The sequence below is a fragment of the Cherax quadricarinatus genome, chromosome 6 (assembly GCF_038502225.1).
Source record: "Cherax quadricarinatus isolate ZL_2023a chromosome 6, ASM3850222v1, whole genome shotgun sequence".
NCBI classification, from domain to species: Eukaryota; Metazoa; Arthropoda; class Malacostraca; order Decapoda; family Parastacidae; genus Cherax; species Cherax quadricarinatus.
Genome location: NC_091297.1, coordinates 10,158,422 through 10,183,977, shown reverse-complemented (window position 1 = coordinate 10,183,977; position 25,556 = coordinate 10,158,422). Strand labels below are relative to the sequence as shown.

The 25,556-nt window shown below is 38.2% G+C and overlaps 1 protein-coding gene across 5 annotated transcripts in view; it reads left to right on the top strand.

Moving 5' to 3' along the window:
* The window catches only part of LOC128691870 (protein SERAC1), a 90,606-nt gene that overhangs the window by 61,275 nt on the left and 3,775 nt on the right, over positions 1-25,556 (top strand). For all 5 annotated transcript variants that reach the window (XM_070080214.1, XM_053780854.2, XM_053780845.2 and 2 more), the window contains 2 exons: positions 11,833-12,037; positions 14,690-14,846. In XM_070080214.1, coding sequence (XP_069936315.1) covers positions 11,833-12,037; positions 14,690-14,846 — 362 coding nt within the window. The remainder of the gene's footprint in view (positions 1-11,832; positions 12,038-14,689; positions 14,847-25,556) is intronic.

Below are 25,556 nucleotides of genomic sequence, written 5' to 3'. Positions count from 1 at the left end.
CTGTCAGCTGCTGCTGCTGCTGCACTGTCAGCTGCTGCTGCTGCACTGTCAGCTGCTGCTGCTGCTGCACTGTCAGCTGCTGCTGCTGCTGCTGCACTGTTAGCTGCTGCTGCTGCTGCTGTAGCACTGTCAGCTGCTGCTGCTGCTGCTGTAGCACTGTCAGCTGCTGCTGCTGCTGCTGCTGCTGCTGTAGCACCATCAGCTACTGCTGCTGCTGTACCACCATCAGCTGCTGCTGCTGTACCACCGTCAGCTGCTGCTGCTGCTGTAGTACCGTCTGCTGCTGCTGTAGCACCGTCTGCTGTTGCTGTAGCACTGTCAGCTGCTGCTGCTGCTGCTGCTGCTGCTGCTGCTGCTGCTGCTGTAGCACCATTGTTGGTGTGGCTTATTGAGAATACCAATAAACAATTAGCCCCAGAGGGTTAGCCACCCAGGATAACCCAAAAAAGTCAGTGTCATCGAAGACTATCTAACTTATTTCCATTGGGGTCCTTAATCTTGTCTCCCAGGATGCAACCCACACCAGTCGACTAACACCCAGGTGAACAGGGAAAAATGCCTGGAACTAGTGCTCATATTGGTGAATTTAAAGCCAGCAAAGGTTGGTTTGAGAGATTTAAGAATCGTAGTGGCATACACAGTGTGATAAGGCCTGTTCTGGAAGAAAATGCCAAACAGGACCTACAGTACTCAGGAGGAAAAGGCACTCCCAGGACACAGTGTCTCATCAGTCATTGCTGCATCTTCAATAACGGTAAGTGTCATTTTTTCTTCATTTAGTAGAGTAGGTCATGCACAATATATATTGTGCATGTACTACTTTACTATTGTGCATGTATCCTTCTCTTTGTGTGTAGGAAAATGTATATTTCATGTGGTAAATTTTTTTTTTTCATACTTTTGGGTGTCTTGCACGGATTAATTTGATTTCCATTATTTCTTATGGGGAAAATTCATTCGCATAACGATAATTTTGCATAACAATGAGCTCTCAGGAACGGATTAATATTGTTATGCGGGGGTCCACTGTACATGTACATGTATATGTGTATCTATGACATTAATCCTGTTGCTTATTGAGGTCCTTCCTTCCTTGCTTTACCTAAGGGTAAAGATGTAACCATCCTGTGGTCAGTGATCACTTGTGGTCGTACCTGTCCTAAGCTGTCTGGGATTAGCGTGGGGTGTTATCTAGCACCATGGCTTGTAAGGACTACAGTATATATGCCACGTCTATGGCCCTATGCTGTACATTCTACAAGATTGATGGACTGAACACATCGACTCCAGGCTGAGGGACTGATTACCTCAAACTCCTCCTCTCCTTACACCTTCTGCTTTGAATTGGACTGATGAAGCCACTGTGTGGAGAAACATTTCCTAAATAAAGATTCCCATATGTTGCACAAATGTATCAATCTTCAACTTGTCGGGTTTTCAAACCATTCATCACAACTGTCAGACACTGCAGCATCATGGGATCTTGTTACAAAGAATTCTTCAACACTTGTCCAACCTTTGGACGAAGACCTACTTCAACTAGTGGATAGTACCACTATGACCCTGCCTCCTCCTGCTTCGCCTCACCTGGCTACATTATATAAGCCACGTCTACGGCCCTATGCTGTACATTCTACAAGATTCATGGACTGAACACATCGACTCCAGGCTGAGGGACTGATTACCTCAAACTCCTCCTCTCCTTACACCTTCTGCTTTGTATTGGACTGATGAAGCCACTGTATGGCAAAACGTTTCCTAAATAAAGATTCCCATATGTTGCATAAGTGCCTCAATCTTCAAAATGACAGTAGCAAACTAGTACAGGAGGGCCCCACATATACAGCACCCTTTTCTCAGTGTTCTACAATGGGCTAGTAACCCCTCTTCCTGTACAGATTACTAAAAATAAGAAGATGAAGAAAATTGTCAAAGTGGGATGTTGAAGGGGGTGGGAGAGTTTCAGTGGAGAGAAGTAAATGGGATTAGGTCAGGGGCTTCAAATAGAGTTAGAGCTAAAGAAGGAGTAGTAGTAATGTTGAAGGATAAGTTATGGCAGGAAAAGAGGGAGTATAAATGTATTAATTCAAGGATTATGTGGAGTAAAATAAAGGTTGGATGTGAAAAGTGGGTTATAGTAAGCATATATGCAACTGGAGAAGATAGAAGTGTAGAGGAGAGAGAGAGATTTTGCGAAATGTTGAGTGAGTGTGTGGAGAGTTTTGAACCAAGTGTGAGAGTACTTGTGGTTGGGGATTTCAATGCTAAAGTGGGTAAAAATGTTTTGGAGGGAGTAGTAGGTAAAGTTGGGGTGCCAGGGGTAAATGAAAATGGAAAGCCTTTAACCCTTTGACTGTTTCGGTCATATATATGCGTCTTACGAGCCATGTTTGACATATTAAAACGCATAAATTCTAGCGGCTTCAAATCAAGCAGGAGAAAGCTGGTAGGCCCACATATGAGAGAATGGGTCTCCATGGTCAGTGTGCACCATATAAAAAAAATCGGGGAGCCAGTGGTGCATTGTGGGAATGCCATTTCAGTAGTCCTTGTTCAGCATGCCCAGCAGTAAGAAATATGTGACTCTCCAGCAAATCTGGGACTCTACTCTTCCCAAGTGATGCTCTAACACAGATGGAAATGTCAGTGAAGATCAAATTCATGGTTTTGAGGAGTTTGTGACCAAAAGCAATGCCCAGGATACCAGAAGAATGGAGAATGAAGATTGAAGGAGAATGAAGAATGAAGGAGAAGGAAGAATGAAGGAGAAAGAGAGAGAATGAAGGAGAAAGATAATTAGATAGGATGGAGGGGAAGGGAGCATCCCACCTCATTGTTTTGACAGGCAGTAGGGAGAGTGAGTATGAGACAATATGTCATTTTGACAGCTGCCGACCCTGACTCAAAACAATTAGAAGCAAAGAATGAAGGAGAATGAAGAATGAAGGAGAAGGAAGAATGAAGGAGAAGGAAGAATGAAGGAGAAAGAGAGAGAATGAGGGAGAAAGATAATTAGATAGGATGGAGGGGAAGCGAGCATCCCACCCTATTGTTTTGACAGGCAGTAGGTGGAGTGAGTAATGAGACAGTATGTCTTTTTGACAGCTGACTCAAAACAATTAGAAGCCACACACTTACACACAAGACAGGCTTGCTGAATGAAGATAATAGCAGTCATATGAAAGTATCTAGTGACTATATATGTGTATATAGTATATTATAGAAACCAGAAGGAAGGAAGAAGGGAAGGCAGGAAGGAAGGACAAGATGAAAGGAAGGAAGGAAGGAAAAAAGTAAGGAAGGAAGGAAGGTAGGAAAGGAATGCAGGAAGGTAGGAAGGAAGGAAAGATGACACACGACCATTTACCTAGGATAACTACGTAACACAACTGCCTGCTAATGCCCACAAAAATGCAGACACACTCGTTTTATGTGTAAGGAGTGTAAAACACCTTTGTGTATGAAACCATGTTTCAAAGTGTTCCACAAGCTGCAGAACTTCTAGGAACATGTCCAGTGACTGTACATTTATATATACAGTGGACCCCCGCTTAACGATCACCTCCAAATGCGACCAATTATGTAAGTGTATTTATGTAAGTGCGTTTGTACGTGTATGTTTGGGGGTCTGAAATGGACTAATCTACTTCACAATATTCCTTATGGGAAAAAATTCGGTCAGTACTGGCACCTGAACATACTACTGGAATGAAAAAACTTCGTTAACCGGGGGTCCACTGTATTATAAAACAATAGTAATAAAAAATTTTTTGTATTGTTTGTGTAAACAAGTTTTGTAAACAATATATTGATAATTATGTTTGTGCGCTTATTGTGTTGTATACAATGAGTGTATATACACATACCATCTGACTTACGACCTGCTCAACATACGTCCACTCGACTTACGACCGTGCATCTGGCAGCTGGGCTGGGCCTGCTGATGCACACCACTGTACAATATTTGACATACTCGCAGCGGCAATGCGTCATGCAGGCAGCATCAGTTTGAGTAACCCTGCCCTATCAGCAGCATCATACTATATTAACTGTACTAACTGGACAGTAAATTCACCATGGCTCCTAAGATGAAGTCTGCATCTTGCACTGGAGATTGTGGCAAGAAAGGCTCTTACTCTCAAACTCTCTATTTGTTTTCACTGTTGCACATAAACCTGTCTGTATCCATCTGCCTGTATATCTGTGTATCTGTTTATCTGTCTGTCTACCTGTGTGTCTGTCTTTCTGTCTACCTGTGTGTCTGTCTTTCTGTCTGCTTGTGTGTCTGTCTTTGTCTGCCTGTGTCTGTCTACCTGTGGTGTCTTTCTGTCTACCTGTGTGTCTTTCTGTCTACCTGTGTCTGTCTCTGTCTACCTGTGTGTGTCTGTCTACCTGTGTGTCTGTCTCTCTGTCTGCTTGTCTGTCTCAGAGCCACTCATTAAGAGTGTAATTGGTCTTGAAGACGCCATATTAATAATGATAACAATAATAATCACTGAGGCGCATTAAATGTGTATAAAACGTTGATATAGACATTTTGCTTAATCCATCTATGATTTCTTTTTCAAAATTATATAATAAACATGCTACTTAACATATAAACATATAAATTAACAAATATGAGATGTGTTTCTGGTCGGCTTGACAGAGTGAACAGAAACCATTCGTGTCCGGGCTGGTAACAACCACAACAATGTTTGTTTACATAACTCGCCAACCTTCTACACTCTCATTCGTTTATTCATTTAATCTTGTTTACTCACCTCTTACTCTACATTAAGACTACAGATATTTTAAGGTAAGTAATGAGTAGTAGTAGGGCACTGGAGCACAGATCCACTGTATAGCACTTTGTCTGGAATTTTTTGGGTTATCCTAGGTAATTTATACTATGTAAGATAACTTTATTTACATGTACCTGTGAGAGAGAGAGAGAGAGAGAAATACAGAGAGAGAGAGAGGCAGCCACATTCAGTCAGCTAACCACCCACCCAGCCACCCAAACACCCACCCACCCACCCGGCCACCCACCCACCTGCCCACCCGGTCACCCACCCACCCACCCGGCCACCCACTCACCTGGCCAGCCAGCCAGCCAGCTACATATTACACATGTTCCAGAGTTGTTTCTATTTACTTAGGGCATAGGTTATACTACATTCTGGCAGGATGACACTACCAGTGGTATTCTCCCATTGACTGTGTCAACAGTACATAAAGATAACAGTAACATATGATACTGTATGCGATGTAAAATTTACAATACAGTTCTCTACCATGTATACATTATATACAGTACATAAATAATTAAAATATAACAATAGAAGTAAATTATGGTAAAAAGAATGAAATAATGATTGTACATTACATTACAGTACTATGTAGGTAGTTTATATAGGAAAAGTTTGACATTATGCCCTACCCAGTATGTCGGCAATTTTCAAAGGTTCGACTTACATCCATTTTGACTTACGACCGGTTGGTCAGAACCAACCTTGGTCGTAAGTTGGATGGCAGGTGTATGTACATTGCACCTTACTTGGGACTCACAGGCCACATAAGTTACGTGAAAAAATAAAATAGTGAAAAAAACAAGAAACCTTTGAATACAAGTAAACCAAAATTTACCAGGTGAGCGGCAGTCACCGCTGTTGCCATACGCAGTTCATTTTCTGCCAACTTCATGCCTCTATATCTCGGTAAGTACTGATGGCAAAATATTTTTTTTGGGGCTAAAACAACCAGAAAAATAATCTTAGCATTTTCATAAGAAAAAAAAAATTTTTTTTTTTCGAATATTTCTCGACACCAGGAGACACTTCAGGATTGGGGCTTGCGACAGTCAAAGGGTTAATTGAGCTATGTGTAGAAAGAGGTTTGGTAATAAGTAATACATATTTTATGAAAAAGAGGATAAATAAATATACAGTGGACCCCCGCATAACGATGGCATCGCATAGCGATTTTTCCGCATAACGATTACTTTTATCGCAAAATTTTTGCCCCGCATACCGATTAAAAACCCGCATACCGATTTTCGTCCGAGACGCGTCCAATGTGCCCTCACATGTGCCGGCCGTCCCATTGTTTACCAGCCAGCCTCCGCGGTAACATCCAAGCATACACTCGGAATATTTCGTATTATTACAGTGTTTTCGGTGGTGTTTCTGGAAAATAAGTGACCATGGGCCCCAAGAAAGCTTCTAGTGCCAACCCTGTGGTAAAAAGGGTGAGAATTAGTATGGAAATTAAGAAAGATTTTGAAGGGTTTGGGGCTAACCCTGAGAAGCCTATGCCAGTTGTGGAATCCATTGTGCCTACTTCAAAGATTAAGGAAATGTGTGCAGAGTGGTTTGAACTGCAAACCTTTATAGATGAAAATCACCCTGACACAGCTGTTGCAAGCCGTGCTTGTGACTATTTCAATGACAATGTTATGGCCCATTTTAGGAAAGTCTTGAAGAAACGGGAGGTACAGAGCTCTATGGACAGATTTGTTGTGCGACAGAGGTCCAGTGACTCTGAAGCTGGTCCTAGTGGCATTAAAAGAAGAAGGGAAGTAACCCCAGAAAAGGACTTGCTACCTCAAGTCCTAATGGAAGGGGATTCCCCTTCTAAACAGTAAGAAGATAATGCTCTCCCCTCCTCCCATCCCATCAATCATCACCAGATCTTCAATAAAAGTAAGTGTCATGTAATTGTGCATGCCTTTTTCAGTTTGTGTGTATTAAAATTAACATTTCATGTGGTAAAAAAAATTTTTTTTCATACTTTTGGGCGTCTTGCACGGATTAATTTTATTTCCATTATTTCTTATGGGGAAAATTAATTCGCATAACGATTATTTCGCATAACGATGAGCCCTCTTGCACGGATTAAAATCGTTAACCGGGGGTCCACTGTACAAGGTATGATACAGCACGTAATGAAAGTATTTTGTTAGATTATATATTGGTGGATTAATGGTTGATGGTTAGGCTTCAGGAAGTACATGTTTATAAAGGGGCAACTGATACATCGGATCATTATTAAGTTGTAGCTACAGTTAGAGTAAGAGATAGATGGGAATGTCATGCACAGGTCAGGGAGAGATAGATGGGAATGTCATGCACAGGTCAGGAAGGTATACCATCTTTTAGGAGTGAAGAAGAGCAGGATGTGAGTGTGGGGGAGGTGCGTGAGGCATTACGTAGAATGAAAGGGGGTAAAGCAGCTGGAACTGACGGGATCATGACAGAAATGTTAAAAGCAGGGGGGGATATAGTGTTGGAGTGGTTGGTACTTTTGTTTAAAAAATGTATGAAAGAGGGGAAGGTACCTAGGGATTGGCAGAGAGCATGTATAATTCCTTTATATAAAGGGAAGGGGGACAAAAGAGATTGTAAAAATTATAGAGGAATAAGTTTACAAAGTATACCAGGAAAAATGTATGGTAGGGTTATTATTAAAAGAATTAGAGGTAAGACAGAATGTAGGATTGTGGATGAGCAAGGAGGTATTAGAGTGGGTAGGGGATATGTAGATCAAGTGTTTACACTGAAGCACATATGTGAACAATATTTAGATAAAGGTAGGGAAGTTTTCATTGCATTTATGGATTTAGAAAAGGCATATGATAGAGTGGATAGGGGAGCAATGTGGCAGATGTTGCAAGTATATGGAATAGGTAGTAAGTTACTAAATGCTGTAAAGAGTTTGTATGAGGATAGTGAGGCTCAGGTTAGGGTGTGTGGAAGAGAGAGATTACTTCCCAGTAGACAGAGATGTGTAATGTCACCATGGTTGTTTAATATATTTATAGATAGGGTTGCAAAAGAAGTAAATGCTAGGGTGTTGGGGAGAGGGGTGGGATTAAATTATGGGGAATCAAATACAAAAATGGGAACTGACACAGTTACTTTTTGCTGATGATACTGTGCTTATGGGAGATTCTAAAGAAAAGTTACAAAGGTTAATGGAGGAGTTTGAGAGTGTGTGTAAAGGTAGAAAGTTGAAAGTGAACATAGAAAAGAGTAAGGTGATGAGGGTATCAAATGATTTAGATAAAGAAAAATTGGATATCAAATTGGGGAGGAGGAGTATGGAAGAAGTGAATGTTTTTAGATATTTCCGAGTTGACGTGTCAGTGGATGGATGTATGAAGGATGAGGTTAACCATGGAATTGATGAAGGAAAAAAGGTGAGTGGTGCATTGAGGTATATGTGGAGACTAAAAACATAATCTTTTGAGGCACAGAAGGGAATGTATGACAGTATAGTGTTACCAACACTCTTATATGGGTGTGAAGCTTGGGTTGTAAATGCTGCAGCAAGGAGGCGGTTGGAGGTGGTGGAGATATCCTGTCTAAGGGCAATGTATGGTGTAAATATTATGCAGAGTATTCGGATTGTGGAAATTAGGAGAAAGTGTGGAGTTAGTAAAAGTTAATCTTAAGTTAATTTTAAGCCTGCCCGCAATGCTCTGCATACAAGGATCACCTATCACAAAGCTAACAGAGGGAAAATTCTTAGGAATCCACCTTGATAATAGACTCAAATTTCATACACATATACAACAAATTTCTAAGAAAATTTCCAAGACCGTAGGCATACTATCGAAGATACAGTACTATGTTCCACAGTCAGCCCTCCTGGCCCTATATCACTCTCTTATTTACCCCTATCTCACCTATGGAATTTGTGCATGGGGCTCAACAACAATTAACCATCTCAGACCACTAATTACCCAACAAAAGGCTGCAGTCAGAATGATGATAAATTCCCACTACAGGCAGCACACTCCACCAATATTCAAAACACTGAACCTACTCACCATACAAAACATCCATACTTATTACTGCACCTATTACATACATAGAACACTTAACTCTGATATTAACCCTCCCCTCAAACATGACCATAACACAAGACACAGATGTTCCTCGTGTCCTTCTCACGCTATGCAAAAACTCAATGCACATGAAAGGCCCTAAAATCTGGAATTCATTACCTGTAAATATAAAAGAAACACTACCTGTTTATAAATTCAAGTCTCTTCTCAAAGATCACTTACTCACCCAAAACCAAATAAATACTGAATAACTGAACCTTATAAATTGTATATCTTAAATGTTTCTCACAATTATATCACATAAATGTTAAGCCTAAGACCCAATCTAACTTTGTTATTTTTTAAATACACTACCTAACAGAATACTCCATTCTACTGAATGTACAGCAATGCATGCAACCATATGACCTGTCTTTGTAATACTCATTTGTGCTTTATTGTTATCTGTTTACAATAATGTTTTATCACTGATTACATCATTGCTTAGTTAATCTTAAGTTAATTTTAAGCCAGCCCATAATGCTATGCATACAAGTGGCTTTGGCATGCTGCTCTTACCTGTATTTTTTTGTACCTCTGTATGTATGCTCAAATTACTAAATAAATAAATAAATAAATAAATAAGGGGCTTTTGGCATGTACACTCAACCACTGTATTTCTTTTGTACAACTATGTATCATGTCCAAATAATAATAAATAAATAAATAAATAAATAAATAAATAAATAAATTAGTCAGAGGGCTGAAGAGGGGTTGTTGAGGTGGTTTGATCATTTAAAGAGAATGGATGAAAGTAGAATGACATGGAGAGTGTATAAATCTGTAGGGGAAGGAAGGAGGGGTAGGGGTCGTCCTCGAAAAGGTTGGAGGGAGGAGGTAAAGGAGGTTTTGTGGGCGAGGGGCTTGGACTTCCAGCAAGCGTGCATGAGCGTGTTAGGAGTGAATGGAGACAAATGGTATTTGGGACCTGACAAGCTGTTGGAGTGTGAGCAGGGTAATATTTAGTGAAGGGATTCTGGGAAACTGGTTAATTTTATATAGCTGGACTTGAGTCCTGGAAATGGGAAGTACAATGCCTGCACTTTAAAGGATGGGTATGGGATATTTTCATTTTGGAGGGATATGTTGTGTATATGCTTCTAAACTGTTGTGTTCTGAGCACCTCTGAAAAAACTGTGATTATGTATGAGTGAGGTGAAAGTGTTGAATGATAATGAAAGTATTTTCTTTTTGGGGATTTTCTTTCTTTTTGGGTCACCCTGCCTCGGTGGGAGACGGCCAACTTGTTAAAAGAAAAAAAATTGTTTGTTGGCTTTCAATTGAGCCATTGTCCATTATGTTCAGTGTTTTATCTTTTTTTATTGAGCAATTAATATATGATAGTGTAAACACACTATCAGGCATTTTAGATGCATTTGATAATGAAAAAAATGCTCTTTTCCACCCTCCAGTGATTTTCACTTGCTGTAAAGGGTCGGAAACCTAAGAGCCCTCCTGTATGGGTGACTATTAGGAAATGTTTGTTAAGTAAGTTAGATGTGGATCACCTAGCTGCTGTACAAGTACAGTGGACCCCCGACATTTGATGGCATCGACATTCGATAAATCCGACATTCGATGCATTTTAACGCAAAAATTTCGCCTCAACATTCGTTGGAAAACCCGACATTCGATACGATTCGTATGAGACATGTCCACATGTGGCCTGAACTGCCCCGTGTGTGCCAGTGTTTACAAGCCAGCCAGTGTGCGCACATCTAAGGATACATTCAGTACATTCCATATTTAAAGTAAAAGGACACAAGTGCAACTAATGTGACATTTATTGTGGCAACGTTTCGCTCTCCAGGAGCTTTATCAAGCCATTATCAAGCTTGATAAAGCTCCTGGAGAGCGAAACGTTGCCACAATAAATGTCACATTAGTTGCACTTGTGTCCTTTTACTTTACATATTGTCGGTAATTCTACCAACTTTATTACATTCCATACTATCCATATTATCACTGTTTTTGGTGCTTGTTTCTGCAAAATAAGTAACCATGGGCCCCAAGAAAGCTTCTAGTGCCAACCCTTCGAGAAAAAAGGTGCTAATGACTATCGAAATGAAGCAAGAGATAATTGCAAAGTACGAAAGTGGAGTGCGTGTGTCGGAGTGCATGATGATTTGGTAAAGAAATTGCCTGGAACTAGTGGTGATGTGAGTGAAGTTAAGGCCAGCAAAGGTTGATTTGAAAGATTAAGAATCGTAGTGGCATACACAGTGTGGTAAGGCATGGTGAGGCTGCCAGTTCAAGTCCTAATGGGAGGGGATTCCCCTTCTAAACACTAACACCATCCACACACTCCCCTCCTCCCATCCCATCAATCATCACTAGATCTTCATTAAAGGTAAGTGTCATTTATTCTATTGTTATTGTTGCTATTGTAATTATTCTATTGCATTAAACTTAATATTTCATGTGGTAAATTTTTTTTTTCATACTTTTGGGTGTCTTGCATGGATTAATTTGATTTCCATTATTTCTTATGGGGAAAATTAATTCGACTTTAGATATTTTTGACATTCGATAGCTCTCAGGAACGAATTAGTATCGAATGTCGAGGGTCCACTGTATTGGATAAGTTATCTCTTCATTACATTACACAGGTGGCCCGGTGGCCTGGTGGCTAAACCTCCCGCTTCACACACGGTGGGCCCGGGTTCGTTTCCCGGCAGGTGGAAACATTTTGACACGTTTCCTTACACCTGTTGTCCTGTTCACCTAGCAGCAAAATAGGTACCTGGGTGTTAGTCGACTGGTGTGGGTCGCATCCTGGGGGACAAGATTAAGGACCCCAATGGAAATAAGTTAGACAGTCCTCGATGACGCACTGACTTTCTTGGGTTATCCTGGGTGGCTAACCCTCCGGGGTTAAAAATCCGAACAAATCTTCAAGTTATATTTCAATTAAAATATAGGTGGTTTGTAACAAAGTTGTAAAAAGTTTCTCTTTCTTTCAGAAAATCTGTTATTGAGCGCAGCAGAGACATGGCACATGCATTAGCAGCAGCAGGGGTTGGTGAACGACCAATTATATGGATTTCCCATTCCATGGGTGGTCTTCTAGTTAAAAACATGCTGGTAGAATTAAAAAGCAAATCATCTGGAGATAATGATGTCTTTGCTAAAGAATATAGCAAAGAAGAGTTTTTCTCACAAGTAAAGGCAAGTAAATCATTCAAATTTGAGTGTCATCTTCTCTTTTGATACCTGAAAAACTAAGTTTCTGGTTATTGTTACCTGGCTTACTCCACATTTTAGTGTCAAAGTTAGATTGCTTGTCTGGCAAAGAAAGCTATTAAATCTGTGATATTAAATGTGTTTTTTTTTTTTTATGGATTACTCTGCCTTGGAGGGTAATAAATTCCCTCCTCAGTTCAACAAATGCCTTATGTGCATATTATATATACAAAGTGTACTACTGAAATGGCGTTCCCATAATGCACCACTGCCTCCTCGATTTTTTTTTTTACTGCACACACTGACCACACAGACCCATTCTCTCACATGTAGGTCTACCAGGTCTCTCACTAGATTTGAAGCTGCTAGAATTTTTGTGTAATACTACAGCACCAACACTGCCTTGCAGGCCAAAATATTACGGCACCAATAGTGAAAGGGTTAAATGACCACTTAAATGCTCACACAACAAAAGAGTGAGTCTGTCCTTCATTGGCTTGTGTCCTGGCAGTGACCTCTCCTCTCGAGTGATATAGGTTCTGTTTGGCATTTTTTCCAAAAATAAATTTGTCTCATCACAATTGAACACTTGTTGGGGAATAAAACCCTCAGCCTCCACGTAGTCACTAAACTCCTAACGTATTCCTCGGTAGCATGTCGTGTTTGTTTGGTTGAGTGCCGAGCAAACAGTCAACTATTGAGCGATTTTTTTTATGGAACAAAGTGTTCGAATACCGAATTATTCGAGTTGGGAGCTGTTCGAGTACCAAGGTACTATTACTGTATCTAACCACTTTGCTTTTTCACAAATTGTTTCAAAAACTCTATAATTGGCCAGTTGCTTTTTGTTAATCCACACTAACCAAAGCTTTTTCATTTCTTCAGTTATCTGTGACATTTTCACAGCAAGAATTTTCACTTCTTTTGCCACATCAGCCCCTTTTATTGCCTCTTTATTTTTCAGTATGGACGATAAAGGGGATTTTGCCATAACATATTGAATGGCCAGGTCTGATATACGTGTTCCACTTTCCCACTTCACAATGAGTTCTTTTTTCACTTTAATTGTTGTTCTCATTGCTTTCCTTTTAGGCTTGTTTGGATCACTACTTTTTTGGAGGCCATGATTACTTATTTTCAATGAAAATATTTAAAAAACACCACAGAATAACAATGAAGTACCAAAAAACTTTCATGAATCTTGTACAACAAAATGGTATACAATACCGACAGGTTGTTAGGTAAGACACATACAAACACGTACAAACTATACTTAATAAATGAATGCTGACGAGAAACTGAGCACGTGATGCTTTGTTTTTGTTGAGCTTCATCCAGATGGACCATTTTGTTTAGATCAAATATCAAGGCAATGTCTGAATACCAAGTCAAATTTTTCTCGAAAAAGGTGAGTGAATATTGAGTTGTACAAATATTGAGGTCCCACTGTACTGTATTTGGTGTGAATGTATGACATTCCAAATGGGCTCAAAGGGCTGCTATGCATTCATGCATTTTTCATTATCCCAAGCATGATAATCTGTAATAAAGTCGGTAGAATTACCGACAATATGTAAAGTAAAAGGACACAAGTGCAACTAATGTGACATTTTTATTGTGGGAACATTTCGCTCTCCAGGAGCTTTGTCAAGAGCTTGACAAAGCTCCTGGAGAGCGAAACGTTGCCACAATAAAAATAGCACATTAGTTGCACTCGTGTCCTTTTACTTTACATGATAATCTGTTTAAGATATATGCATGTCACCTGTTTTGAACTTGGAAGAATTTTATATACAGTGGACCCCCGACTTACGATATTAATCCGTTCCTGAGAGCACATCGTAAGACGAAATTATCGTAAGTCGGATAATTTTCCCCATAAGAAATAATGGAAATGAAATTAATCCATTCAAGACACCCAAAAGTATGAAAAAAAAACTTTTTACCACATAAAATATACATTTTCCTACACACAAAAAAGAGGATACATGCACAATATATATTGTGCATGTGCTAGTGTACTAAATGAAGAATAAATGACACTTACCTTTATTGAAGATGTAGTGATGAGTTGTGAGACTGTGTCCTGGGAGTGCCTTTTTCTCCTGAGTAATGTAGGTCCTGTTTGGCATCTTCTTCCAGAACAGACCTTATCACACTGTGTATGCCACTACGATTCTTAAATCTCTCAAACCAACCTTTGCTGGCCTTAAATTCACCAATATGAGCACTAGTTCCAGGCATTTTTTCCTGTTCACCTGGGTGTTAGTCGACTGGTGTGAGTCGCATCCTGGGGGACGAGATTAAGGACCCCAATGAAAATAAGTTAGACAGTCCTCGATGACACACTGACTTTCTTGGGTTATCCTGGGTGGATAATCAGTGGTAAACAATGTCACACTAGCTCAGCTGAGGCGCTCAGGCCAGACAGACGTGGACGTGTACGGACGAATGATGTAGGTTGAGTTTTTCAATGTGTGTCGGGGTCAGATTTTTACGCTGACAAGCATCGTAAGTCGGTTTTAATGTAGGTTCAGGACATCATAAGTCGGGGGTTCACTGTATTATGTTTTATATACATATTATATTTTATATAGTATTATATTTTATATATTAAAGATGTGGATATTTTTACAGCATAACCAGTGGGAAGCTAACAGTTTTGCCAAGCAGACCATGGCTATAGTCTTCTTCAGTGTCCCTCACCAGGGGTCTCCATTGGCCACATCTGTTACACAGGGAGTGCTCCGCCAGGTGTTACAACCAGCAACAGAACTATGTGAAATGAGGACGGGTAAATTCGTATTTTTCGTGATAAAGAGACTTGCTGTTTTTTGTATGTGCAGATCCTTTACTTATTTAAAAATGGGACAGTAAATGGTTAGTAGACAACACATTATCGATACACCTCGGGAAAACAGAATGCCATACTCTTTGACATGAAACATAAACTGAGAAGGGTAAATAATTTTAATGTCACTTCAGTTTCCTCAGTAAAATATCTGGGAATCCCCTTTGACCCATGCATGTCAGGAGAACTGATAGGGAACAGTGTAGTAAAGAAAGTGAATGCCAGACTGAAGTTTATCTACTGACAAGCTCAGTGTCTACCTACTAAGGCTCGCAGGACCCTACGTCTAGCCCTTAATCAGTGTCATATGGACTATGCTTGCTCTTCATGGCACTCTGCCTTGACAAAAAGCTGAATGATGAACTGCAAATCACATAGAACAAAATGGTAAGATTCATCTTGGACCTGGGTCCAAGAGAACATGTAGGCCAGGATGAATTACAACAGTTGGATATGTGGAATGTTGAAGACAGTAAAACAACTGAAGTTAAATCAGGTTTATAAAACTGCTCACAAATAGTGTCCAAAATACCTTGCTGCCAATTTTGTCAAGGCTGGGAACCAAAGCAGTCATAGTACTAGGGGGAGAGAGCACAACTTTGTCGTAACCACATACAGTGGCCAGGCTTCAAACACCCTTTATTGTACAGCAGTAAAGGAATGGAACAGATTGCCTGCACATGTCAAAGCCAGTCATAGCATGAGCCAGTTCAAGAAGAGAGCCAAAAGGTGCCTAATGAATGTAGCAACAGAAAAGGAGAAGAATGATTTTTTATTTTTTTAGCTAACACATGTAAATGTAAATAATTCTTTTTACCTTGTTCTTAGTATATATATCCTTTATAGTATAATAATAAGATATTATCTCCTTTATAGTATAATAATAAGGTATTAAGTACAAAGAAAGTCTCTATCATGATGGGGCATTTCAAGCAAACTAATCCTAGTACATAATAATTACTTAAGTCTAGACAAGATAAGAATAGTTAACTTTTTAACAAATCTTTATTTTATCTTAATACTAATGTGAGTAGTAGTAGGTTGGTAGACAGCAACCACCCAGGGAGGTACTACCATCCTGCCAAGTGAGTGTAAAATGAGAGCCTGTAATTGTTTTACATAATGGTAGGATTGCTGGTGTCTTTTGTCTGTCTCATAAATATGCAAGATTACAGGTATGTCTTGCTGCTTCTACTTACACTTAGCTCACACTACACTTACATATACACGTTTATTTATACACACTCATCTGAGTTTTCTTTGATTTTATCTTAATAGTTCTTGTTCTTATTACTTTTTCTTTTATATCCATGGGGAAGTGGAATAAGAATCTTTCCTACGTAAGTCATGCGTGTTGCAAAAGTCAACTAAAATGCTGGGAACAATGGGTTAGTAAACCCCTTTTCCTGTAAAGATTACCAAAAAGAAGAAGAAGAAAATTGTCAAAGTGGGATGTCTGAATGTGCGTGGATGTTTTGCGAATGATAACAAAAGAGACGATTGTGGATGCTATGAATGAGAAGAAGCTGGATGTCCTGGCTTTAAGTACAACAAAGCTGAAGGGGGTGGGAGAGTTTCAGTGGAGAGAAGTAAATAGGATTAGTTCAGAGTTAGAGCTAGCTAAAGAAGGAGTAGCAATAATGTTGAAGGATAAGCTATGACAGGAAAAGAGCGAGTATAAATGTATTAATTCTAGGATTATGTGGAGTAAAATAAAGGTTGGATGTGAAAAGTGGGTTATAGTAAGCATATATGCACCTGGAGAAGAGAGAAGTGTAGAGGAGAGAGAGAGAGGTTTTGGGAATTGTTGAGTGAGTGTATGGGGAGTTTTGAACTAAATGTGAGAGTACTTGTGGTTGGGGATTTCAATGCTAAAGTGGGTAAAAATGTTGTGAAGGGAGTAGTAGGTAAATTTGGGGTGCCTTTAATTGAGCTATGTGTAAAAAGAGGTTTGGTAATAAGTAATACATATTTTATGAAAAAAAAGGATAAATAAATATACAAGGTATGATGTAGCATGTAATGAAAGTAGTTTCTTAGATTGTATACTGGTGGATAAAAAATTGATGGATAGGCTTCAGGATGTACATGTTTATACAGGGGCAACTGATATATCGGATCATTATTAAGTTGTAGCTACAGTTAGAGTAAGAGGTAGATGGGACAAAAGGAAAATGGCAACAACAAGTAAGAGAGGGGTGAAAGTGTATAAACTAAGGGAGGAAGAAGTTGGAGTGAGGGTTGGAATAATTTTAAAAATGCAGTATTAGAATATGGGGGCAGAAGTTTGTGGCTATAGGAGGGTGGGTGCAGGAGGAAAGAGGAGTGATTGGTGAAATGATGAAGTAAAGGGTGTGATAAAAGAGAAAAAGGTAGGTTACGAGAGGTTTTTACAAAGCAGAAGTGTTATAAGAAGTGCAGAGTATATGGAGAGTAAAAGAAAGGTGAAGAGAGTGGTGAGAAAGTGTAAAAGGAGAGCAGATAATAGAGTGGGAGAGGTACTGTCAAGAAATTTTGATGAAAATAAGAAATAATTTTGGAGTGAGATGAACAAGTTAAGAAAGCCTAGGGAACGAATGGATTTGTCAGTTAAAAACAGAGTAGAGGAGTTAGTAGATGGCGAGAAGGAGGTATTGGGTAGATGGCGGGAATATTTTGAGGATCTTTTAAATGTTGAAGAAGAAAGGGAGGTGGTAATTTCATGTACTGGCCAGGGAGGTGTACCATCTTTTAGGAGCGAAGAAGAGCAGGATGTGAGTATGGGGGAGGTGCGTGAGGCATTACGTAGAATGAAAGGGGGTAAAGCAGCTGGAGCTGATAGGATCATGACAGAAATGTTAAAAGCAGGGGGGATATAGTGTTGGAGTGATTGGTATTTTTAAGATAAGATAAGATAAGATTTCGTTCGGATTTTTAACCCCGGAGGGTTAGCCACCCAGGATAACCCAAGAAAGTCAGTGCGTCATCGAGGACTGTCTAACTTATTTCCATTGGGGTCCTTAATCTTGTCCCCCAGGATGCGACCCACACCAGTCGACTAACACCCAGGTACCTATTTGCTGCTAGGTGAACAGGACAACAGGTGTAAGGAAACATGTCGAATGTTTCCACCCGCCGGGAATCGAACCCGGGCCCTCCTTGTGTGAAGCGGGAGCTTTAGCCACCAGGCCACCGGGCCTGGGGAAGGTACCTAGGGATTGACAGAGAGCATGTATAAATTCCTTTATATAAAGAGAAAGGGGACAAAAGAGATTCTAAAAATTATAGAGGAATAAGTTTACTGAGTATACCAGGAAAAGTTTATGGTAGGGTTATTATTGAAAGAATTAGAGGCAAGACAGAATGTAGGATTTTTGATGAGCAAGGAAGTTTTAGAGTGGGTAGGGGATGTGTAGATCAAGTGTTTACATTGAAGCATATATGTGAACAGTATTTAGATAAAGGTAGGGAAGTTTTCATTGCATTTATGGATTTACAAAAGACATATGATAAAGTGGATAGGGGAGCAATGTGGCAGATGTTGCAAGTATATGAAATAGGTGGTAAGTTACTAAATGCTGTAAAGTTTTTATGAGGATAGTGAGGCTCAGGTTAGGGTGTGTAGAAGAGAGGGAGACTACTTCCCAGTAAAAGTAGGTCTTAGACATGGATGTGTAATGTCACCATGGTTGTTTAATATATTTATAGATGGGGTTGTAAAAGAAGTAAATGCTAGGGTATTGGGGAGAGGGGTGGGATTAAATTATGGGGAATCAAATACAAAATGGGAATTGACACAGTTACTTTTTGCTGATGATGCTGTGCTTATGGGAGGTTCTAAAGAATAGTTGCAAAGGTTAGTGGACGAGTTTGGGAGTGTGTGTAAAGGTAGAAAGTTGAAAGTGAACATAGAAAAGAGTAAGGTGATGAGGGTATCAAATGATTTAGATAAAGAAAAATTGGATATCAAATTGGGGAGGAGGAGTATGGAAGAAGTGAATGTTTTCAGATATTTGGGAGTTGATGTGTCAATGGATGGATGTATGAAGGATGAGGTTAACCATAGAATTGATGAAGAAAAAAAGGTGAGTGGTGCATTGAGGTATATGTGGAGACAAAAAACATTATCTATGGCGACAAAGAAGGGAATGTATGAACGTATAGTGGTACCAACACTCTTATATGGGTGTGAAGTGAGACTTCAGTAGAATTAGCTGGAGCTAGATATAGAGTATTTGGGTAGGTGCCAGTGAGGTATTCTTTCAGCTGAGTATTTGAGCTAGGAATTTTGCTTGCTAGCTTTGATCCTACAGTAGAGAAGAAGACATTAAGTTTGTTGACCATATCTATAGCCTGTATGTGAGGTTCATCTGGTTTAGCTAAGTTTATCTTTCTGTTTCTAGACAGTTTTTTAGAGCCCAAAATTTTGGAGAGGGTTTGCCAGGTCATTTTCATATCACCTTTTATTTCAATAAATCTATTTCCATAATACATTTGCTTTGATTTTCGTATTAGTTTTGTGAGTATTGACGTGTATTGTTTTACCAGTTCTTTAGTAATCAGGCCTGATCTGAACAGTTTTTCAAATCAAATAGTATCCTCAAATCAATGGATTGGAGGATACTATTTGTTAGCTATGGGCTGTTTAGTCTCTCTGCTGTGACCTGCTTCATTTTGATCAGACAATGCATGTTATGGAGGTTTTGGGTTTTATGTAAAAAAGTTTCAACATCTTTGTTAATATTGCTGTCAGCTAGCTCTCTCTGCCAATCAGTGTCACCTAGTGCTAATATTAAATTTTTTACTGATAACTCATCATGCAGGAGAATTAGATCTTTCTAGAGTCTTGAAGTAATTTACATTGTTGGTTATGAGAAAGGTAGGATAGGGGTCTGTAGTGTTGCCTGTGATTATACCTGCTTGTAGTGGAGATATAGTGTTGGTCCGGATTTGGTCAAGTAATGAGGCACTTGTCTCAGAGATTCTTATTGGCTTAGTTATAGACGGTAGTAGCAAGCAATCGTTCATAGTGTTTGTGAAATCAGCTACTGGAGGATCAGTTGCTTGGATGAGGTTTATGTTGAAATCTGTAAGTATCAGATGGTGTTTATTCAACTCTGAGTCAGTTATCATGTTTCTAAAGTTACCACTAAAAGTATAAGCATTTGTGTGTGATAATCTGTAGACTGCTCCAACTGTTAGTTTTTTTTTAGGTTTTTTGATGCAAATTTAGCTATTATATATTCACCATTGCAAAAACAACCTACTCACCCTAAACTAAATACTCAATACTTAAATTTGCCAAAAGATCTCCCAATTACCTAAATATTAACACTTCAAAATTTAGTTACCCAAAGTTCATACATTACTTAATACTACATTGTTATTACATTGTAGTATAAATACCTGCCCAGAACTGTACTGCCTTACACCAAATTGTAGCATTCTCATACTGTAAACTACTTTCAACAATCCTCAATATTATATTCCCATAATATAATTTAAATATTTACTATTGATATACACAACCTACAAAATACTTTCAACTTGTCCCAATGTAACATCCCCAGATTATAATTTGAGTAAACTTACTGTCTGCTATAAATAAAAACAAATGTACAACTTAAACTATGATCAATTTCTCTAGTATTAACCCCTTGACTGTCGCAACCCCCAATCCTGAGGTGTCTCCTGGTGTCGCAAAATTTCAAAAAAAAACAAAATTATTTTTTCATATGAAATGATAGAGAATATTTTCCTGGTTGTAATGACACCAAAACAACGAAATTTGATGGAAAACTGACAGAATTACGCTCTCGTGAAGTTAGCGACCTCGGCGATTTCGCCCAATTTGAGCCCTATTTTCGGCTAATTCCATTGTTCTAGTCGACCAAACTCATAGGTAATTCTTTAGAACTCCATTTTTTCTATCGATTGAGTACAAGAAACTGCCCATTTACCGATTTCAACTACCCAATAACATTGCAATTTGGCCAATTTCACAAAAATTAAAAAATATGACAATTTCAAAATAAGGTCCAGAATGAACAATGCAGACATTTCTGGCTCTAAAATAACATTTCTTTGTTTATCAGTCACATCTCCTGGTCCCTCTGATATTATTCTTGCTTTCTATTTTGAAGTTTTATTCCAACAAAAAATAGAAGATTTACTGTTATGCAGACTTCTGCAATATTGTAATAGTTGTACAAATAATGTCAACCCATTCATGACTGCATATTAGAATGGCTAGTTGGACATTTATTGGACAATGACATCATTTGCTTACTTTTGAACATAGGCAAAAATCAAACATTTTTCCTACTTTGAGCTCCATTTCTAGGTTCTTTTATAGTAAAACCAACCAAAATCACATCTATTTCTATAATATGTTTTCCATTCTATCAAGTGAGACCAAGAAAACGAGAATACTGTACAACTATAAATACTATATGAAAATAGACCACAAAGTCAGCATTTTAATTAAAAAAAAAACGGTTCGAGTTTTTTTTTTTTCATTATGCACTGCGTGCTCCAGGATTTTTTTTATATGGTGCACACTTACCACACAGACCCATTCTCTCACATGTGGGCCTACCAGCTTTTTCCTGCTTGATTTGAAGCCGCTAGAATTTATGAGTATATATACGTCAAACACAGTACCTCGTAAGACGTATATATACGACCAAAACAGTCAAAGGGTAAAGTAGTCTATAAGCCATTAAATTTAGTCTGCCCAGAATGCCATGGCATGATAGTGACTCTCTTTGCACTGCAACTCATTACTGTAATTACATAATCTCAATGTAAACTTGGAAAGAAATAAAAATTTGTATTGTAACCCCAGTGCAAGTAAATTTCATACATTCCGGTTCATCAGAGTAGTGGGATGGCAGTGCCTCCTCCTAGTTGGTCAGGCCTGCAGTTATGTGTGGCTGTGTAACCAGGTATGGTAAATATGTATGTCACATCTTGTTTGAGCCAGGTTTCAGTAATAATATTAGTAGAATTACTGACAGTTTGTTAAGTAAAAGGACACAAATGCAACTAATGTGACATATCACTCTCCAGGAGCTTTATCAAGCCGACTTGATAAAGCTCCTGGAGAGTGAAACGTTGCCACAATAAAATGTCACATGAGTTGCATTTGTTCTTTTACTTAACATGTTTCATTAAGAATAATGAAAGCATAATAGCATTTAGAGACTTCAGTAGTGCAAGGAGGTCATCATAATGTTTACTCAATGATCTAACATTATACTAGTTGAAAACTGTTATGTTCTTGCTGGCACTGAGTAGAGTTTTAGCCTGACTAGCAGTGTAGTAATGGCAATTACTGTTAGGATTATTTGTGCAGTTTAACCCTTTGACTGTCGCGGCCGTATATATACGTTTGCGAGGTACCGTGTTTGACGTATATATACTCATAAATTCTAGCGGCTTCAAATCAGGCAGGAGAAAGCTAGTAGGCCCACATGTGAGAGAATGGGTCTGTGTGGTCAGTGTGCACCACATAAAAAAAATCCTGGAGCACGCAGTGCATAATGAGAAAAAAAAAACTCCGACAGTTTTTTTTAATTAAAATGCCGACTTTGTGGTCTATTTTCGTATAGTATTTGTGGTTGTATTCTCGTTTTCTTGGTCTCATTTGATAGAATGGAAACTATATTATAGAAATGGAGGTGATTTTGATTAATTTTACTATAAAAAGAACCTGGAAATGGAGCACAAAGTACAGGAAATGTTTGATTTTTGCCGATGTTCAAAAGTGAACAAATGATGTCATTGTCCAATAAATGTCCAAATAGCCATTCTAATACGCAGTCATGAATGGGTTGATGTAATTTTTACAATTATTACAGTATTGCAGTAGTCTGCATAACAGTAAATCTTCTATTTTTTGTTTGAATAAAATTTCAAAATAAAAAGCAAGAGTAATATCACAGGGACCTGGAGACATGACTGATGAACAAAGAAAATGTTATTTTAGAGCCAGGAATGTCTGCATTGTTCATTCTGGACCTTATTTCGAAATTGTCGTATTTTTTAATTTTCGTGAAATTGGCCAAATTGCAAATTTCTGACCATGTTATTGGGTAGTTGAAATCGGTAAATGGGCAGTTTCTTGTACTCAATCGATAGAAAAAATAGAGTTCTGAAGAAATAGTTATGAGTTTGGTTGACTGGAATAACGGAATTAGCCGAAAATAGGGCTCAAAGTGGGCGAAATTGCCGATTTTTAAATATCGCCGAAGTCGCTAACTTCGCGAGAGCGTAATTCCGTCAGTTTTCCATCAAATTTCGTTTTTTTGGTGTCTTTACAATCGGGAAAAGATTCTCTATCATTTCATAAGAAAAAAATAATTTTTTTTTTTCGAATATTTTGCGACACCAGAAGCAACTTCAGGATTTGGCCCTTCGACAGTCAAAGGGTTAATAAGAGGTTGATATCAGGATCGATATTTTTATTTATAAGAGTAAAGGAAGATGTAAATAAGTATCTACAGAAGGCAAGTAGAGAAATAAGCTGTTGCAATTATCAAAAAATAAAAAAACATTTACTGTTAACGACTCACAAATATGAATATACGGACTAAGATAATTATCTTAAAGTTAAAAATGAAGGAGCTACTGAATATAATAAAATAAAACAAAGAAAAGATAACACTTTAGCACCTGATTTAGCACTTTTATTAGAATCTTATATTGCTAAGTAAATGAGAATCAATTACTGTTAATCAATAACAAATATGAATATACGGATTAAATTTATCATTAACCCTTTGAGGGTTGAGACCCCTGATCATTACACTCTCAGGGTCAAAAAAAAAAAAAAAATTTCTTATGAAATGATAGAGAATCTTTTTCCAATGGTAATGATACCAAAAGTACAAAATTTGATGGAAAACTTATGAAATTATGCTCTCCCAAAGTTAGCGATATTTACACATCGGCGATTTTGCCCACTTTAAGCCCTATTTTCAACCAATTCTATTGTTCCAATCAACTAAAATCATAGCTATTTCACTAGAACTCCATTTGTTCTTTCGATTGAGTACAAGAATCTGCCCATTTACCGATTTCAATTATTCAAGAAAGTAGTCAGAAATTGGCAATTTGGCCAATTTCATCCAAATTTCAAAAGATGCCAATTTCAAAATAGGGTCCAGAATAAACAAGACAGACAATCCTGGCACTAAAATAACATTTTCTCTGTTCATTAGTCATGTCTCCAGGCCTCTCTTATATTATTCTCGCTTTCCATTTTGAATTTTTATTCTCACAGAAAATAGAAGATTTACTGTTATGCAGACTACTGCATTATTGTAAAAATGGTATAAATAATATCAGCCCACTTGTGAAAGAATATTAGACTCACCAGTTGATGTGTATTGGACGCTTGGCATGATTTGTTTACTCTTGAACATCAGCAAAAATCGGACATTTCCGCTAATTTGAGCTCAATTTCAAGGTCGTTTTCATCATGAAACTAATCAAAATCATCTCTATTTCTGTAATATGTTTTTCATTCTATCAAGTGAGACCAAGAAAACAAGAATACAACCATAAATACCATACAAAAATACACTGCAAAGTTGCTGTTTTAAACCAAGAACAGTCAGTTTTTTTTTCCTCATTATGCACTGCTTGCTGCAGGATTTTTTTATATTGTACACACTGACCACAAAGACCCATTTTTTCATATGTAGGCCTACCAGCTTTCTTCCACCAGATTTGAAGGCGCTAGAATTTTGGTGTATAAATATGGGACCAACACTGGCTATCAAGCCATACACGTACAGGACCAACCCTGAAATTGTTAAAGCTAAAAAATGTATGAGGCACTGGGTATACTAAGATTCAATTAAAAAAAGTTAACACTTTAGCACCTGATATAGTACCTTTTCTAGCACCTGATGTTGCTTTTAACCCTTTCAGGGTCCAGAGGCCAAATTTCAAAGTGCACACCAGGGTCCAAGAATTTAAAAAAAAAATTTTTTTTATTTTTTCTTATGAAATGGTAGAGAATCTTCTTCTGAAGGTAATAAAACAAAACGTAAGAAATTTGATGGAAAATTGACGAAATTATGCTCTCGCGAATTTTGATGTGTCAGCGATATTTATGAATCTGCGATTTTGCCAACTTTGACTCCCATTTTAGGCCAATTACGGTATTCCAGTCGACCAAATTCTTAGCTATTTCACTAGTATTAATTCTATCGATTGAGCACAAGAAATCGCCAAGTCAACTGTTTCAACTACAAAATAAAGTGATCGGAAACTGGTAATTTGGCCAATTTAACACAAAGTTCAAAATATTCCAATTTCAAAATAGGGTCCAGAATAAACAATGTGGATATTCATGGCACTAAACTAACATTTCCTCTGTTCATTAGTTGTGTTTTGAGGCTTTACAAATGAATTCCATTTTGATTTTTTATTCACATAATGAATTTTTATTCAAACCAAAAAATAGAAGATTTACTGTTATTTAGTATTGTAATAATTGTATAAATATCATCACCAAATGAGACCAAGAAATCACAAATACAACCATAAAAAACATACGAAAAAACACTGCAAAGTCGCTGTTTTAATCGAAAATTACGGTCTCAGTTTTTTTTCTCTCATTATGCACTGTGTGCTGCAGGATTTGTTTTATGTGGTGCACAC